This window comes from Papio anubis, chromosome 11, assembly GCF_008728515.1.
Source record: "Papio anubis isolate 15944 chromosome 11, Panubis1.0, whole genome shotgun sequence".
NCBI classification, from domain to species: Eukaryota; Metazoa; Chordata; class Mammalia; order Primates; family Cercopithecidae; genus Papio; species Papio anubis.
In genome coordinates, this window is record NC_044986.1 from 33,715,442 (window position 1) to 33,733,669 (window position 18,228).

An 18,228-nucleotide genomic window follows, 5' to 3' on the forward strand; every position below is an offset into this window, starting at 1 on the left:
CAGACAGTGAAATGCTGAATAAATCAAAATCTTTATCACTACATCACTGAAATGGAGGTAAGGAATCTGAAGAACCCAGAGGAATCTGACACAAAGGCCCTAGGAGGTGAGGAAGGCCCCAAACTTAGGCTGGCTTCGGAAATCTCCTGCCCAGAAAAACTCTCACTTTGTTGATAATGTAGGATGCCAAGGCAAGAGGTAAAGTCAAGGTCTGCTACAGTGCAGACTAAAACCTTCTGATGAACCTGTGTCATGAAAGGGTTATACCTGCAACGTACAGGTAAAGAGGCCTAGATCCTGCCATGCAGAATGCAGGAGTCAAAATCAACAACAAAACCCACACCTATCTCCAACCTGTCACTCTCCCTCGAGAATTTGTAAATCACAAGCTGGCTTTTGTACAGGATTGTGGTCTGAAGTTGCACGGTGGTTTGAAACCCCTTAGTGAAGAATTTCATTCAAAGAGGTTCTGGGTAATGCCCCAGGCAACAGGCTAATGCATTCCCAATTCCCTCAGGAAGAACTCACGGTCAACTTAGGCCCCAAAGAATGTCCACAAAGTTTTAAGGAGAACAAGCTTATAATAAAAATGCACAAGACATACAAGGAAATAAAATACCATGAGTAAAAACCAACAGAAACAACAGATAAAGAATCCAGACATTGGAATTATCAGACACAATATTTAAAAAATGATTGGAAATGCAAATCAGAAACATGAAAATATATTCATCCCCAATAGATACCAGGGAAATGCAAATGAAATTCTCAGTGATACATCAATTCATATTCATCAGATTGACAGCAATGTTTTCAGTTGGCATTACCAGTTTGGCACCAGCTAGTTAATGCATGTAAACATGTGCATACCCTCCATTCCTAGGGTATACCCTAGAGAAACTCTTACATATGTGCCAGGAGATGTAGACCAGAATGTCCATAGTAGAATTGTTTATAATTTTTAAAAACCTGAGAATAATGCTAATGATCCCCAATGTTAAAACTGATACATTGTGCTGTATTCATACAATGCCAGCTTATAGAGCAGTGAAAAAAAATAACGCACCTATTTGCATCACCATGGATGAATCTCAAATACAATATTGAACAAAAGAATCAAGTCATAGAAGATGTATGCAGTGTGAGTCAGTCCACTTACATAAGTAAAAAAGGGTATACGTTGTTTAAAGACACATACCAAGGTGATAAAACGGAAATGAAAGGCAAGGGAATAATCATCATGAAATTCAGGACAGTGCTTGTCCCTGGGAGAGGTGGGTAGCACGGAAGTACGATCGAGGTAGACAATCGAGGGGTTTCTCAACTACCTGGTGATATTTATTTTCTTAACCTGGGTAGTAGGTTCATGGATGTTCACTTATCCTTTTATAAAATGTACATTTTATACATACTTTTGTATGTATTCTGTATTTTACAAAAAATAAAATTAAATAAGAAATTATTCTTATAGTCCTTTTCTAACCCATGGAGCCTTCTGCTAGAATTCTGTGCTGTTCACATTCTCAATGCCAGCTTCCTTAGCCATAAAGTAAAAGGGTCCAGGGGTTTGTAGCAGTTCTTCAGGGCTGCCGTACTCTACAATCTTCCCATTGTCTAGGACCATTACCCTGAAACAAGGAAGAAAGAAAGAAAAGTCTTAGAAAGCAGCATCTCAAGTCTAGGCATTTATAAGAATAACCAGGACTAAGTTGTGGTATAGTCAGACAAGGTTACAAAGCCCTGAAAATCAATGAGCCACAGCTACGCACATCAACATGGATTAATTCTGCAAATAATACTGAACAAAAGAATCAAGTAATATAAGAATACAGGCAGTATGAGTCCATTTACATGAGTTTTTTAAAAAGTACACATTGTTTAAGGATAGATTGGTTTACAAAGGGTGCCTATCATCTCCAAACAGCTTTCTAAGATTACTGACTTTGATTGTAATATGACACAGCTGGAAGGAATAGAAAGCGTCTAGCTATTTCACAGAGCAGCAGCTGAGGCTCAGGACAGTTGGGAAGGTCTACGGTCAACATCTGCCTCTCACCGCTTGAGCTGCCACCTCCCCATACCCAGTTAATTGTTACAACACACAGTTTCCTATTTTACCCTCAAGATATGAATAGTTCCCTTAACCTTGTTCGCTTTCACTCGCTTGATGTAAAATTTTGGCCAGATTACTTGACATCTCTAAGTCTCAGTTTCCTCATCAGTAATATGGTGGTGGTTAAACCTTCTGCCATTAGGTGTTTCCCGGCAGACACTGTTACTGTAGAGCAAGGGTTAAGCCATCTGTGTCAAGCCCTGTCCCCCCCCACTCACTTGTCACTGTCCATGATGGTGTGCAGCCTGTGGGCGATGGTGATCACTGTGCAGTGGGCGAACTCGTTTTGGATGGTCGTCTGAATGAGGTTGTCTGTCTCCAGATCCACCGCAGCAGTGGCCTCATCCAGGACCAGGATCTTGGATTTCCGAAGCAGAGCCCTGCCCAGGCACAGCAGCTGCCTCTGGCCTATGCTGCAGCCAATAGAAGCAGCTATGCGTTAGCTCCTAAGGACCAAGGAAAGACGCAGGGCAGGGGACCATTTTCATGTTCCAGATGAGACTTTCAAAACCCCCACTCCAAAATTGCCCTGGAATGTTTGGGCCTCTTCAACAAGCAGTACGTTGCTATTGTGAGCATCGTTTTTCAAACTTCCCCGATTGAAGACCCACCCCAAGTACTTAATTAAAAAGTCATATTTGGCCGGGCGCGGTGGCTCAAGCCTGTAATCCCAGCACTTTGGGAGGCCGAGGCGGGTGGATCACGAGGTCAGGAGATCGAGACCATCCTGGCTAACATGGTGAAACCCCGTCTCTACTAAAAATACAAAAAAAAAAACTAGCCGGGCGCGGTGGCGGGCGCCTGTAGTCCCAGCTACTCGGAGGCTGAGGCGGGAGAATGGCGTGAGCCCGGGAGGTGGAGCTTGCAGTGAGCCGAGATCGCGCCACTGCACTCCAGCCTGGGCGACAGAGCGAGACTCCGTCTCAAAAAAAAAAAAAAAAAAAAAAAAAGTCATATTTCTGGGCCTCTGCTTTACTCAATCAGAATGGGGAGGAGCCTAGGAACGTGCCTTTTTACTAAGCACCCCAGGCCATTTTTATGCTTAAACAAGTTTGGATAACACTGGCCCAGGAACAATGCTTTGCATTTGGTTGCCGTGATATCAACATTTCCAAAACAACATGAATGTCACCAAGTTTACTTTAGCAGTATTTGACCTGAAACCATTAATATAGGGAGGAACTACACTAGAATGCCCCAGTGGCATTTCTTTGTGGCCTTAGCAAATCCATTTATTATTTTAATGTGTAATTCTAATCTCAAGGCTAATTATTTGTTCAAAGCCTTCTGCCTTGATTAGAGATGAAGCTGTCTAATGAACGTGATGTCTTGGTGTGAGATGCAATGTATGTGGAATTCAAATATGCTTGTAAAATGCAAATGGCTTTAATTTGCTAAAAGCCTGTAATGAAGGCTGGACCTCTTACTTACATAAAGAAGCTTTGGGAAATGATGTGAAGGAAATATTCAGGAATTTGCTAATTGCTCTTTCCTGCTGTGGCTATTAGGGAACATATTAAACAGGGGGTGGCTAAAGTTCTGTAATTCTCTGTAAGAAAATTTCTGCAGGAGATGAACTTCCAGTTTCCCCCCCCCCCCCCCCCCCCCCCCGTAATGTAAGATCAGAGACACTGAAAAACTATTTACTTAGCTTGTACCAAACTCCTGCCTGGCCCCAAGTGTCATGTATACTTTGGACTTCAGAGTAACAGACTCTGTTGCTGGGGCGCCACTTTGGCTTTCAGCTGCTCTCGCCCAGCTGAACTTGCCTGTCATTCAACAGAGAAATGTAAGTTTTAGTCCCCCGGTCCAGGTTTGAAACTCAGGTCTGAAATCAAGGCATTGGTAATACCATTTAAGCATCTCTCAGCTTGGACAGGAGAAAGATGGCATGATTTTTGTTTTTACAAACCAGAAATGTCAAGGCCTCCCATTGCACCCTATCATAGCATCCCACATGTCCCCTCTGTAGCACAGACTGTACTGGCATTTACTGTCACACGTCTGTCTTCATTATGCTGTTAGTGCTAGGAAGTCAGGGTTGTGTCTCTCTTTGCCTGTGTATTTTCAGTACCTGGCACATAGTAGGTGTTATTACTGTTTGGTTTTGTTTTGAGACGGAGTTTTGCTCTTGTCACCCAGGCTGGAGGGCAATGGCGCAATCTCAGCTCACTGCAACCTCTGCCTCCCGGGTTCAAGCAATTCTCCTGCCTCAGCCTCCCAAGGGATTACAGGCATGCGCCACCTTGCCCAGCTAATTTTGTATTTTTAGTAGAGATGGGGTGTCTCCATGTTGGTCAGGCTGGTCTCAAACTCCCGACATCAGGTGATTCGCCTGCGTTGGCCTCCCAAAGTGCTGGGATTACAGGCATGAGCCACGCGCCTGGCCGGTGTTACTACATTTTTGCTGACTGAATGTTTGAATGATCTTTTACACTGGCCTAAAGACCTACTTGAGTCCTGCTAGTTGCTAGACCTGTTGTGGAGGGAAAGTTACCTGCGATGCTCTCTACCAGGGCTTGTTCCCTGGGGCTACACATTGAAATCACCTGGGTCCCCGATTCGATTGGTCTGGGCTACAGTTTAGGCATTGGGAGTTTTAAAGCTTCCTGGGTGATTTTAGCTTGCAGCCTAGTTAATCACAAAACTCTAGGCAGTGCTTCTCAAGTGTAATGTGCACACAAATCACCTGGGAATCTTGCTAAAATGCAGATTCTGGTGAGTAGGTCTACCCCCTGAGATTCTGCATGTGCAACAAGCTCCCAGGTGAAGCCAGAGTGGCTGGTCCATAAATCAGTTACTGAGCTGTCCCTTCCTTCCTGAGCTTCAACTTGCAAATGGCCTATTCCCTGCCAACACCACTGAGGCACCTGGGACAGGAGCAAGACCTGTCCACGAGTAGTGGGCTTTGGCTGAGGGCAGAACTTAAGTGTATGGAAGGAAAAACAAAAATGTTACAGGAAAAATGCCAGGTCAACTTATTAATGGACAAACATACAGCAAAGGCCAGAAGTGAACTGTCAGCTACGTAAAAATGTTTTGGAAACGTAAAAATAACTGAAAGCCAAGACAGTCTTTTGTTGACTTCAGGTGTTTCAGCAGTGCCTAAGGACTTTACAGATGTCACGTTCCCTGTCATCCGCATGCTCTTTAGATCAGTGGTTTTTAAACTGGGATGCGCTTAACAGCCTTGTGGGAATCCTTTAAAACTCCCCAAGTCCAGTCTAACCTCATACAATTAAATCAGACTCTAGGGTTGGACCAGGCAGCCAGACTATTTTCATCCTGATCGTGCGCAGCTGGGAGCCTCTGCTTTCTGTGGTTCTCCACAACCGTGGGATATGTAAGCTCACATTGTGTAATATCATATGAGGATTACATTTAATAACAAAGGTTTTCTTTTTCTTTTTTTTTTTTTTGAGATGGAGTCTCGCTCTGTCTCCCAGGCTGAAGTGCAGTGGTGCGATCTCGGCTCACTGCAGCCTCTGCCTCCCAAGTTCAAGCAATTCTCTGCCTCAGCCTCCTGAGTAGCTGAGATTACAGGCGCCCGCCACCATGCCCAGTTAATTTTTTGTATTTTTAGTAGAGATGGGCTTTCACTATCTTGGCCAGGCTGGTCTTGAACTCCTGACCTCACGATCCACCGGCCTCAGCCTCCCAAAGTGCTGGGATTACAGGCATGAGCCACTGAGCCCGGCCAATAACAAAGGTTTTCAAGAGTTATTTTATTATTATTATTATTTTAGACAGAGTCTTGCTCTGTCACCCAGGCTGGAGTGTAGTGGCACAATCTTGGCTCACTGCAACCTCCACTTCCTGGGTTTAAGCGATTCTCCTGCCTCAGCCTCCTGAGTAGCTTGGGACTACAGGTGCCCACCACCATGCTCGGCTACTTTTTGTATTTTTAGTAGAGACAGGGTTTCACCATGTTGACCAGGCTGGTCTCCAACTCCTGATGTCAGGTGATCTACCTGCCTCAGCCTCCCAGAGTGCTGGGACTACAGGCGTCAGCCATTGTGCCTGGCCAGTTTTCAAGAGTTTTGAAGCACTTTCACATCTATTTTATCTTGTGAAGTTTACAACAGGTTCATTTTACACTTTAGGAATCAGACCCGGATGAAAATTCTTTTTTTTTTTTTTTTTTGAGGCGGAGTCTGGCTCTCTTGCCCAGGCTGGAGTGCAGTGGCCGGATCTCAGCTCACTGCAAGCTCCGCCTCCTGGGTTCATGCCATTCTCCTGCCTCAGCCTCCCGAGTAGCTGGGACTACAGGCGCCCGCCACCTCGCCCGGCTAGTTTTTTTTTTTTTTTGTATTTTTTAGTAGAGACGGGGTTTCACTGTATTAGCCAGGATGGTCTCGATCTCCTGACCTCGTGATCCGCCTGTCTCAGCCTCCCAAAGTGCTGGGATTACAGGCTTGAGCCACTGCGCCCGGCGAAAATTCTATGCCAGGCATCACCTAACACGAGGAACACGAGGAGTGGCCCCCTCACATCCTCTCACTGCCTGCAGGGCAGCAGGCTATGGAACATTACCTCAGGTTGCCACCGGCCTCTGTCACTTCGTGAGATAACCCAAGTTGCAGGTTGGCCACAAAAGACTTGAGGTGAGCCAGCTCCAGGGCCTTCCAAATCTCCTCATCTGAGTAGTTGTTGAAAGGGTCGAGATTCATCCTCAGGCTTCCAGAGAACAGGATGGGGTCCTGCAAGTGAGGGGACAAGGGGGCTGTTGGGGCTCACGCCAGAAAAGGACCTCGGAGTTCCTTGGGACTGGGAGATGGTGGATAGGACTGGGCCTGAGGTGGATTCCTGAGGCAGGAAGCTGGTTTGTGGTTCAGCTTCCACAAGGTTTTCCCTCCTCAGGCTCGGAGTGGCTACCAGCCAGGGGCTAGGCACAGGGTTAAGAGAAGTCCTCGGTTTATTTTTTGCTTTTGAGACCGAGTTTCACTCTGTTGCCCACACTGGAGTGCAGTGGCACCAACACCACTCACTACAGCCTTGACGTCCTTAGCTCAGGTGATCCTCCCACCTCAGCCTCCCGAGTAGCTGGGACCACAGGCACACACCACCATGCCTGGCTGATTTTTTCAATTTTTTGTAGAGATGGTTTCTTGCCATGTTGCCTAGGCTGATCTTGAACTCCTGGGCTCCAGTGATTTACCTGCCTCGGCCTCCCAAACCCAAACTCGTGGTTTCAAGGTGGAGGGATCAGAAGAGGGTAGAGGAAAGAATAGTACAGCCGCATGAGAAGAAGGTGTCACCTGGCCGGGCGCGGTGGCTCAAGCCTGTAATCCCAGCACTTTGGGAGACCGAGACGGGCGGATCACGAGGTCAGGAGATCGAGACCATCCTGGTTAATATGGTGAAACCCCGTCTCTACTAAAAAGTACAAAAAAAAAACTAGCCGGGCAAGGTGGCGGGCGCCTGTAGTCCCAGCTACTTGGGAGGCTGAGGCAGGAGAATGGCGTGAACCCGGGAGGCAGAGCTTGTAGTGAGCTGAGATCTGGCCACTGCCCCCCGGCTGGGGCGATGGGGGAAACCCCGGTCCAAAAAAAAAAAAAAAAAAAGAAGGTGTCACCCTTTTGAAGAGGCTGGAGAAAGGACTATCGAACTGAGCAAACACCACACAGACCAAAGCTACCCCTAGAGGAACTGGGCTGCAGTGGGCGGAGGGCAAAAGGTTCTCCTGAGGAGCCGCGCGCTGCTGGGGAGCCCAGAGGCCCCGCGGCAATCCTTATCTGGCAGGATCCGGAGAGGAAGCCGAGGGGAAATCTTTCTTGCTGATGCATGAAGCATTCCGCTTGCTGGCAGAAACCTGCAGCAAATTCCCTCCTCTACCTTTTAACCATAGCAAATGGGAAGTATAAAGTTTAATGGCTTCAAGCTTCAGCGGCAAAACTGCTAATGCTGATTGCAGAAGTCTTGCAAACCGTCATGGGCTATAGCAACGCTAAATAATCATCCGCTCTGCTTGACTTCTGTTGTGTTGCTGCCACCTAGTGGTCAGATACAGGCAGCCACAAATGCATATTACCAAACATTTCAAAACTTAAGTTCTGGAAACCTGGAAACGACGTGTCCATCCCAGGGAACTAGCTCAGGTATCCGGAGTAGACTGCGGAATTGACAGTGCTGACTGAATAGACATCAAGAAGAAGCTGCATATGTTTCCTGTAAAACAAGCTGCTCCCCACGGCATGTGCCCGAGTAAGTTCTAGAGCTCACCTGGGGGATGATGGTCAGCTTCTCTCGGAGGTCGTGGAGCCCAATGGAAGCAATATCTACTCCATCAATGATGATCTGACCACCGGCAGCCTCTAAGATTCTGAAGAGGCAGTTTGTGAGGGATGACTTTCCAGCTCCTGTCCTGCCCACCACACCAATCTGTGAATATAGTTCCCTTACACATTAGTTCCACATGCAATTCTTGGGGAGAAGTTATTTAGCCAGGGCGTTCACAGTCACAGGAGGTAAGAGGCAGTGATTGGCTGCTCCATCTCTAAGATACTAAACTGATATTGGTTTTGGTAAGGAAAAAAGTACCCGGATGTCAGAAAAAGATGTCAAAAATCATTGTTTGCTGAGAACTATAGTCACTGTTTGAAATGGACTCTCTTGGCAGCTGTTGTTACAATTATTATTGGAACTTATAGATAAAAACAAAATCCTTGTTTAGGCCAGGTGCGGTCGCTCATGCCTGTAATCCCAGCACTTTGGGAGGCCAAGGCGGGCAGATCACCTGAGGCCAGGAGTTCAAGACCAGCCTGGTCAACATGGAGAAACCCCGTCTCTACTAAAAATACAAAAAAAAATTAGCCAGGCATGGTGGCGTGCACCTGTAGTCCCAGCTACTTGGGAGTCTGAGTAGGAAAATCACTTGAGCCCGGGAAGCAGAGGTTGCAGTGAGCCAAGATTGCACCACTGCACTCCAGCCTGGGTAATAGAGTGAGACTCCATCTCAAAAAATAAACGAATAAATAAATAAATAAAAGTAAAAATAAAGAAAGAAGAAAAATCCTTGTGAAGAAGGGAAAGATTAGGTCTGCCACCAGCTCAGAGCCAGACTCTGATCTGGACTTCAGCGCCCTTGCTCATCAGACCCCAAGTCCTCGGAGAACAACAGCACCTAAGGAGGGTGCCTGACTTTGAAGACTGGGAGGAGAACTGGGCCATTCTTCCTTCAGGGACAACCCTCCACACTGCTATTCTCAACAGTTCCTTCACCAGGCCTGGATGCCCCCTTGTTTCTTTCCTGACTTCCTCTCTGCGTACTGTGGACCTTATAGGAAAGGGGCCCTGGTCAGCTGGCTAGGAGGCAGGGAGGAGCTGAGCAGAAGGCCCCCACAGCTGCAGTAAGTCTGTGTGATTCCTGGCTGCTATCCTTCCCTCTGATACTGTGTCCCCACACCTCCCCAGAGCAGAGGAAGTGCCCTGACCCTCTCCCAGATCCAGATGATGAAGGCTTAGGGCCCAGCTGCTCTCCACTCTGTCCAATTGCTGTTTGATCACAAGGCCTCCCATCCAGGCCTTGCTTCACTCCACCTACCTTCTCCATGCTACCGATGTCACAAGTGATCCCTCTGAGGACCAGATCCAGCTCAGGTCGGTACCGCACTTGGTAGTTATTAAACTGGATCCTGCCTTTGCTGGGCCAATCTGGCGGAGGCCTCTTATCAGTCACCCAGGGTGCCTGGCAAGGAGACAAGATGAGAAGTAAGTTTTATAAGGTGACAACTCAGCCGAACAGTCTACCCATGACTCGTGTCATAGATCAGGAGAAGGGTAGCAGTGTCCCAGCTACCTAATGGCCTCTGCATTTAATAGAATGAACTGGACTTGTACTTTGGAAAGTTCCTACCTTATTCAGTTAAAGAAAAATACACCACAAGCTTGTGCTGTAGATCTCCATGGTATGTTCCAAGACTTGACATCCCCTAAACCATTTCCTATTCTAAGTTTGAAGAAATGAGGTCCTTTGAGTTCGAGGAAAGGAAACTTTAGGGACCATTACGGGCCCATGTGAAATATGGAGAAATTCTACAAATGCACCCTCGAAGGAGGTGCATGTTGTTTTTGCCTTGTCCCTGGATTTTTCCAGTTCCTCCTTACCTCATTTTCCACTTTTGTGTACTCAGTTATTCGCTCAGCCGCCACAATGTTGGTCTCTATTTCTGATGTCATCCTCACCAGCCAGTTCAGGGTTTGTGTGATCTACAGAAAAACCAGAAGACTGAAAATCATCATAGGCACAAAACTCAACCACTCAAACCACAAGGACAATCCAGTGCTGACTTTGTACCCAGCACTGTGCTGGGCTCTGCAAGGGAGTAAGGAAAAGCGTAAGAAAGACAATCCTTGCCTCCTTGGGGAAGGAATTAAGAGCAGTGCATTGAATGGCTGCAGAACAATTAGGTGCTCACACAAAGCGCAATGTGAGTGTCTAGTGGTTTGGGGCTAAAGCTGGAATTGGAGAGTCTGGCAATGGGCGGAGTGGGAGCAGAGGTCAGGCCTCCTGCCTGTATGCCTAGTGTTCTTTGTGAATCAGAGAAAGGCATGATCCAGGCCAGGGAATCTGTAGATTACTCAGATGCAAACTTCTCTCAGGAAAAGACTCAGGAGTTTGCATATATGCACAGGGAGTTTTTTGTTGAGCAAATGGTGGTTAGAGAAAGGGAGCCAGAGATAGCAGAGGACAGAATCATGGGGAATCGGAGTATCCACTTTGTGTAGATTGAAGCATATGTAATTGCTGGTATTTGAGTCATTTTGTTTTGGTTCAATACAATAGTTTCCTGACTATTTGCCTTGCCTGTCCTGGGCTAAAAAGCCTAGAAATAGGGGGATGAAAGGGCAGTGACACAAGGAACTAAGTGACTGCAGTCTCTTGCCTCTCTAGTAGCTGGGATTACAGGCACCTGCCACCACGCCTGGCTAATTTTTGTATTTTTAGTAGAGATGGGGTTTCACCATGTTGGCCAGGCTGGTCTCAAACTCCTGACCTCAGGTGATCCACCCGCCTCGGCCTCCCAAAGTGCTGGGATTGCAGGTGTGAGCCACTGCGCTCCTCTAGCCTTATTAACTTCTAATGAAGACACCACTATTATATAAAGCCCACATATAACTATGCAATCTCTTTGAACTAAAAAAAATTAGTTCAAAAAGATGGTCAAATGACTCATTTATAACAAATATTGGCTGAATAATTACGGTAGTGCCAGCCACTGTCTTAGGTGCTGGAAAAGAATCATGCCTGCCATGTATCCCCTAGTCATGCTGGGGATGCTGCAGTGAGACACATTCTATGGTTTTATCAGACTCTATGTTCTTTATTAGAATTACCTCCAATTATTCTACCATCTAAGAAAAATAAACACAGGAGGAATTACTTGTTCAAAAAGGCTTTCTGATTACTGCTGCATTCTAGAGAAGAAAGTTATGTATTCTCTCTTTTAACTAGAACCAAGCAAAGAGGCAGACGGAACAATTAGATTGAAACACATGAAATTGCCTTCTTAAGCCCTAAGGTCAATATTTATGTCCAGTTTTCTAGATGGCATTCATGTCTACTTAGGAAGAGTAAGGAGCATGTCCATGGGTAAAAGATGGAGCCAGGGTTTGTACCTCAGCCTCCCTTAGTCCCTCTGGGTTTAAGAAGGAATCAAGAGCACAGACTCCACAGTATACATCAGGCTTAATTTAAGAATAAGTGCACTAACAAAACCAAACTCTCAACCTTCAAACTCACATTGAGTGCATTGGACAGAACAAAGCCAACAGTGTCCCCACTTAGGGTATCTCTGTAGATAACCATCATCAAGGCTGAAAAGAAGACGATCAGGTTCCCAACCAGCTCCAGGCGAATTGCTAGCCACCTGTGGGCAACAGAACAAGAGAGTGGGTGTCACTGATCACATCCTCATCTTAACCAGCAAACTTGGTGTTCACAGAACATTCTCAGAGGGTTTGACTCGATCAGGCTGCACTCTTAGGTGATGCTTCAATTTGACTTAGAAACAACATGTTTTCCTAAAAGCCTATTGATATTATTTTTAAGAAAATAGATTGCATTTTAAAGATCCTAGAGGGCTTTGCTGAACTAAGGGAATCCTACAGTGCAATGTCCACCAAACTCACCAAATCATAAGAATCACCTAGGGCAACTGTTAGTATACAATGTTACAAATTCATGTGGAAAATTCCCAGACCCCTTCCTTTAAGATTCTGATTTCAGGGCGCCTAGGATGGGATTCAAGAATATGCATTTTTTCTGTTTGTTTTTGTTTTATGAGACAAGGTCTTGCTCTGTCACCAAGGCTAGAGTGCAGTGGCGTGATCATGGCTCACTGCAGCCTCGACCTCCAGGGCTCAAGCCATCCTCCCCACCTCAACCTCCCAAGTAGCTGGAACTATAGGTGCACACCACCGAACCCAGCTACTTTTGTGTGTGTGTGTGTGTGTGTGTGTGTGTGTGTGTGTGTGTTTTCTGTAGAGCCTGGATTTCATCATGTTGTCCAGGCTGGTCTTGAACTCCTGGGCTCACGTGATCTGCTTGTCTCAGTCTTCCAAAGTGCTGGAATTACAGGTATGAGCCATTGCTCCCGGCCAAGAATCTGCATTTTAAATGAACGCTCCAAATGACTTCTTTTGATCAGGCTGGGGAAGCAATGCTGTAGTGAATCCATGTGTAAGATTAAAAAGTAAGCACCACAGGAAGGGTCAACGTGCCCCGTTTGATTTCAGCATTTGTAAAAGGGGAAGAAGAAGCTGAGGGTGAAAGGAAATTAGGTGCGAGTTGGCCACAGGTATATACACTTGGATTTCATAGAGAACTGAAGAGAACGTGCGTATAGACACAGTTTATAAAAACGGACTTTCCCAGGCCGGGCGCGGTGGCTCACGCCTGTAATCCCAGCACTGTGGGAGGCTGAGACAGGCAGATCACCTGAGGTAGAGAGTTCAAGACCAGCCTGACCAACATGGAGAAACCCCGTCTCTACTAAAAATAAAAAAAAATTAACTGGGCGTGGTGGTGCATGCCTGTAATCCCAGCTACTTGGGAGGCTGAGGCAGGAGAATTGCTTGAACCCAGGAGGCAGAGGTTGTGGTGAGCTGAGATTGCAACTGTACTCCAGCCTGGGCAACAAGAGGGAAACTCCAAAAAAAAAAAAAAAAAAAAAAAAGGACTTTCCCAAAGAAAATGTATTTAAATGTCCGCACCAATAATTCCAGCACAGCATGTGTATGAATAAATATGACATGTACTTTACAGTGAAGGTCTAATAAGATTTACTTATATGCCTTTTCCTTCTTGGAAAGTCTCTAAGAAATAAAATATCTTTACAATCAAACTTCTGACCTTTCCACATTCCAAATAATACTGAGCATCTTTAGCGCCTCAAGACACTTTGGAAGCCACTCAAGAATTTTTCTTTCTGAAAAAGATCTTCCTCTTTCCAGGACATACCGCTTGCCAGGGCTTAAGGATACTGGAGAATACCGCTCACCCTGTTCACAGGGTGGAATTTTCTCTTTCTGTCATCAATGATCTTACCTAAAAATTTCCAACTCTTCTCTCTCCAACCTCCACGGCCTTCACTATCCAGAAAGAGTGTCATGACTACGGAGAATCTCACATCCGTTCTCAGAAAAGTAAACAGAGGATGTTCAGTTCACCCAGAACTTGTTTGGTACTGGGTTACAAAACGCTCACAAGTGTCATTTGACTTCCACCATGAGACAGGTGGAACCCTGTGAGATAGGGTGTGTTCTGGCCATTACAAAAACAAAGAAATGGAGATTTTCCTTAGAGAGGCCAAGGCAATTCACCCAGCTTGGTAAACAGCAGAGCTGGCATGGGGACCCAGTCTCTGACTCCAAAGCTCATGCTTTCTTCTCTCCACTTACACAGCACGACAGTGTGTGTGGCCAGAGTGAATTTCACACCACTAGCCATGCCTGCCCTCCCACAGCTAATGTCAAACATGTAGAACCCCAAAGCACACACATGGGTAAATACCCAGGGGAAGCCTCACCTGTTGGAGATGATCCAGGAAAAGACACATTTCTGGTTGGTGTCAATCCTCACCTCATTTTGTTTCAGAAATCGCTGCTGGTGCTCAAAGGCACGGATAACCGGCAAACCTGACACAGTCTCGCTGAAGTGAGAGTAGATTGGGGACCTGGTGACAGAGTCCAGACGCCTCAGCTGGCGGGAGGTAGACACATAAAATATCTGGACACAAAAAGTAAAGAATCAGCCAGTCCTGCAGTCATGGGGCATCCACCATCTTCCTTCTTTCTGGCCACAACCCAGCGTTCTTCCCCTTGACGGCCACAGCTTACGTCTGAACAAGACAAAAGCCTGCCGTGCCATGTCTGGGAGCAGAATATGATGAGAGAGGCTCCGAGGAGGAGACCAATGAGAAGACTGGGGTTGGCGGGGAACAGAGGCGGGTGAACATGAGGAGACCACACCACAGCCTCAGAGCTTTGAGTCTCCAAACCTCCCGAGGAGTTCCGTCAGCCTAACCCATATCCCCCAGACCTATGGATCTCGTCCATGTGACAGTTTCTGTACTCATTAGAGAAAACGTCCTCAAAAGGATTTTGTAAAGGCAGCGGGGCCCATGGGGATGGGCAGGAAATGGCCAGAAAAAGGCATGCCTAGGTTTGGGTAAAAATGGAAGAATCTGTTCAGGTAAGTGACCAAAACTGTGCCTCAGTGGTGTGTGAAGGTACAGAGAATTCTGGAGGTATGCAGAGTGCTGAGGGGGTAAGAACTGGAACAGGGTGGAATCCAACGCAGGAAGAACCCTGTGGCCTGAGGGCCAGGGGGAGTGGAATGAGTCCGTGCTGCTACTAGATTCTGTGAGGATTTGTTGAAACCTGGGAAGAGTGGGGCATTGGAGAGTCGGGATGCAAAATGTTATACAGGGATGTACAGACGTCCCCTCCAATAACCCTGCTTCTTGTTTGTTGGTTTGTTATTAACAGTTAAAAGGCCACTATAGTGACAGTGTGCCTGAGGAACTGCACGTGGACACGGCGGGAGCCGCCAATCGCAGGCCACAAGGCCACAGGCCCCTGACCACAATGTCTTCAGAATTGTTTCCCCAGGCAAACAGTTCACCACAAAAGCAGCTGGTGGGACCAGAGTTCCCCCACAGACTCCCCCTCCCTCATCCATTTTATTGTGGGAATAGGGTTCCTTCCACTCATTCCAGTTTCCCTGTTTTGCTTTCAAGGTGCACATTCCCTCGAAGAATACGCCGGAATTGAGCCTAAACTACCCACAGACACCCCAGTGAAACTAGAACTTTGCTGAAGTAAAAAGAGAGACCCAGCTGCTGCTGAGTGACATCTCCAAGCAGCTATACCTGTCCAAAGTCAACCAAGGAAGCACCACAGCATGGCTCTTCTGGAACCGACCTAATCGTCAGGGGGGATCTTATGGAGCTGCAAGACTGTATCCAGAGCCAATCTCAAAGTAGTCTTGGATCCAAACATAAATCTGTCCCACCTAAGCTTCCAGGAGGTGGGAGGCGGGCAGCAGTTAGGGTGACATTTGCCACGAATGGTGCACCCACTGATGCTCTCACTTCAGCTTCAGACAGTGGCCTGTGGGCTCCTGGGTATGCCAATGTATGACTAAATGGCAAAGATGCTGAGGGGAGGAATGAAGGACTAGCAATGAACCAAAGAAGATTCTCAGGAAAGAGGCTGGGCTTTTGTAAACAGAGAGGAAGGATGACTTAGCCAAATTTCCAAACCTACCTGAACAGATACATAAATAATGCCAAGAGGAATGACGATGATGGTGAAGACAGGCGTGGCCATGCAGATCATGACAAGGGTGCTGATTATCCCCAAGAAGCATGTAACCCAGCTGCGCATGGACTGAGGCAGGGTGTCATCCACCGTGGAAATATCCTAGGAAAACAATTAGGAGAGCTACACCATCATTGAGGTCTTCCTAAGATAGTTTACATCTTCCGTGTCCTAGCAAGGGATCTGCTGGATTCTGTTTGTTCCCAGTACTCCTTCATGTAATCATTTCATTGTGTCCATTTGCACTAGGCTGCACTGCTCACCCCAATAACCAATTTCATTTCCATAATTTCTTCATTTAGGCCGGGCACGGTGGCTCACACCTGTAATCCCAGCACTTTGCGAGGCCAAGGCAGGTGGATCACCTGAGATTGGGAGTTCAAGACCAGCCTGACCAACATGGTGAAACTCCGTCTCTACTAAAAATACAAAAATTAGCTGGGCATGGTGGCATGTGCCTGTAATCCCAGTTACTCAGGAAGCTGAGGCAGGAAAATCACTTGAACCTGGGAGGTGGAGGTTGCAGTGAGCCAAGATCATGCCACTGCACTCCAGCCTGGGTGACAGAGTGAGACTTCGTATCAAAAAAAAAAAAAAAATTATTCATTTATAAAAATCCCTCCAAACAGATGATGGCAGTCATCCTTTACCTTTTTCAACAGATTTGGTAAAGGTTTTCATGCTTCTCAGTGAAATTCCCACTTGTCAGATTTACTAAACCATTCATAATCATTGTAAGCTAATAGAGCCTTACAGGTAAATTCTTCTCCCGTAACTAAGCCAATTCAATTATTCTAACTTTACACAGGTCCTAATTCCATTGAGTACCTAGAACAGAGCCTGGCACATAACAGGCATTTGATAAACATTTGCTTGGAGGCTCTGGTCATCAGGCCCCGCCACCCACTCTTGACTGATACTCAGGAAGTTGTTTCCTCTGCCAAGCATAGAGGACCAAGGGGAAGGGAGCTGGGGTTGAACGTGAACCTGCCTGGACAATGTTCTAACCAAGGAACCCAGTGGGAACAGACGTGTCTTACTGCCATGTTGCCTTCGAGTCATGTGGAATAAATGAACAAATAAGAAAACGAATCAATGGATGGATGGTTTGGAGAACACTCAAGAAGCTTGGTTTATATTTTGGGTTGCCCTTGCCTACATTTCTGAGGATTATATTGATTCTATGATTAGTAATATGTGAGTACCAAAGTGAGTTTAAGTTATCTCTGGAATTTCTCAAACTGGATCAGGGATAACGGTCTTCCAAGAAAGCTCTGAATCAGGATGACTCCTGAGTCTAACCTACCTTTCCCAAAGTCCTATCAGAATGCAAATAACTATACCCACAGTTGGCAGAGAAAAGAAATCCTTACCAGTTATCAGTTCTATGCAGATTACTTTTGACCCTTACCTGGCACAGAGTCTCCATCTTTCCTTCCTCCACTCCATCTCCTCTTAATTCAGCCATCGATCCCAGAGGCCCCTTGATCAGACTCCTCTTAATGGGTCTGAGCCACCTCCCCAACAAAACTTACTATATAATTAATGACAGTTTCCTTTTTCAGGCAAACGTAGTCTTCAAACTATGACTGTTGCCTAAGTAACTCACAGAAAACCCCTGTGTTCTCTTTCCCAGAAGATTATATATGTTACAACATGGGGAAAACTGTGATCTTTGTAAAATTACTACGAGAAATTTCTCACCCAAAATGGAGTGTTCTTTTAGGTTCTAGTAAAGAGCAGAAAGGCCATTGAAGTTGTCTCTAGTGACATCATGCCCACTGTTTCTGCCCCAGAGGAAGGTGACACAGGGGGACCAGTTAACGACCCACTTTTGAAGTGTTTACTGTGTCCCCAGAATCTGGCTGTGGACTGCGAGCTACACTTTCTGTCTGCCCCAAGGCCAACAAACAAGAGTCCAGAGCTGCTCCATAAGCAGAGGGCTAAAAACTGTGCTGGTGATAGTTACTTGTCATTCAGAATTGCCTGCTCTCTGCCTCTGTTCCTGAATTCCCATCTCAGATACACTAAAAAATCAATGAGTTGGGTCTGACCCATGGCAGAGAGATATCTATAATCTTCATATTCATTGAGTGCCCCGGTGCCCAGTACAGTACTTGGCTCATAGAAAGTGCTCAATCAAGGTTGTTGAATGAATGAGTGAATGAATGCCAAGGGTTCCAGGATCTGGGGTAGATAGAAACAATATCTGAGAACTTCTTAAAATCACCGATGGCTCTATTTCGTAGTCCAGACCAAATTTACTCATTCTTAAAGCATTCAAGATAGAA

At 46.2% G+C, this 18,228-nt stretch overlaps 1 protein-coding gene across 3 annotated transcripts in view; it reads right to left on the minus strand.

Moving 5' to 3' along the window:
* Positions 1-567: 567 nt before the first annotated feature.
* ABCC2 (ATP binding cassette subfamily C member 2) overlaps positions 568-18,228 on the minus strand; it is a 63,898-nt gene continuing 46,237 nt past the window's right edge. Inside the window, exons 24-32 of one of the 3 annotated variants that reach the window (XM_031652131.1) lie at positions 15,884-16,039; positions 14,143-14,342; positions 11,856-11,982; positions 10,220-10,321; positions 9,657-9,800; positions 8,336-8,494; positions 6,647-6,813; positions 2,332-2,526; positions 568-1,628 (exon numbers count right to left, since the gene is read on the minus strand). In XM_031652131.1, coding sequence (XP_031507991.1) covers positions 1,499-1,628; positions 2,332-2,526; positions 6,647-6,813; positions 8,336-8,494; positions 9,657-9,800; positions 10,220-10,321; positions 11,856-11,982; positions 14,143-14,342; positions 15,884-16,039 — 1,380 coding nt within the window. In that variant the 3' untranslated portion in view covers positions 568-1,498. The remainder of the gene's footprint in view (positions 1,629-2,331; positions 2,527-6,646; positions 6,814-8,335; positions 8,495-9,656; positions 9,801-10,219; positions 10,322-11,855; positions 11,983-14,142; positions 14,343-15,883; positions 16,040-18,228) is intronic. The other 2 variants (XM_021943577.2, XR_002524403.2) reach the window with 2 other exon arrangements.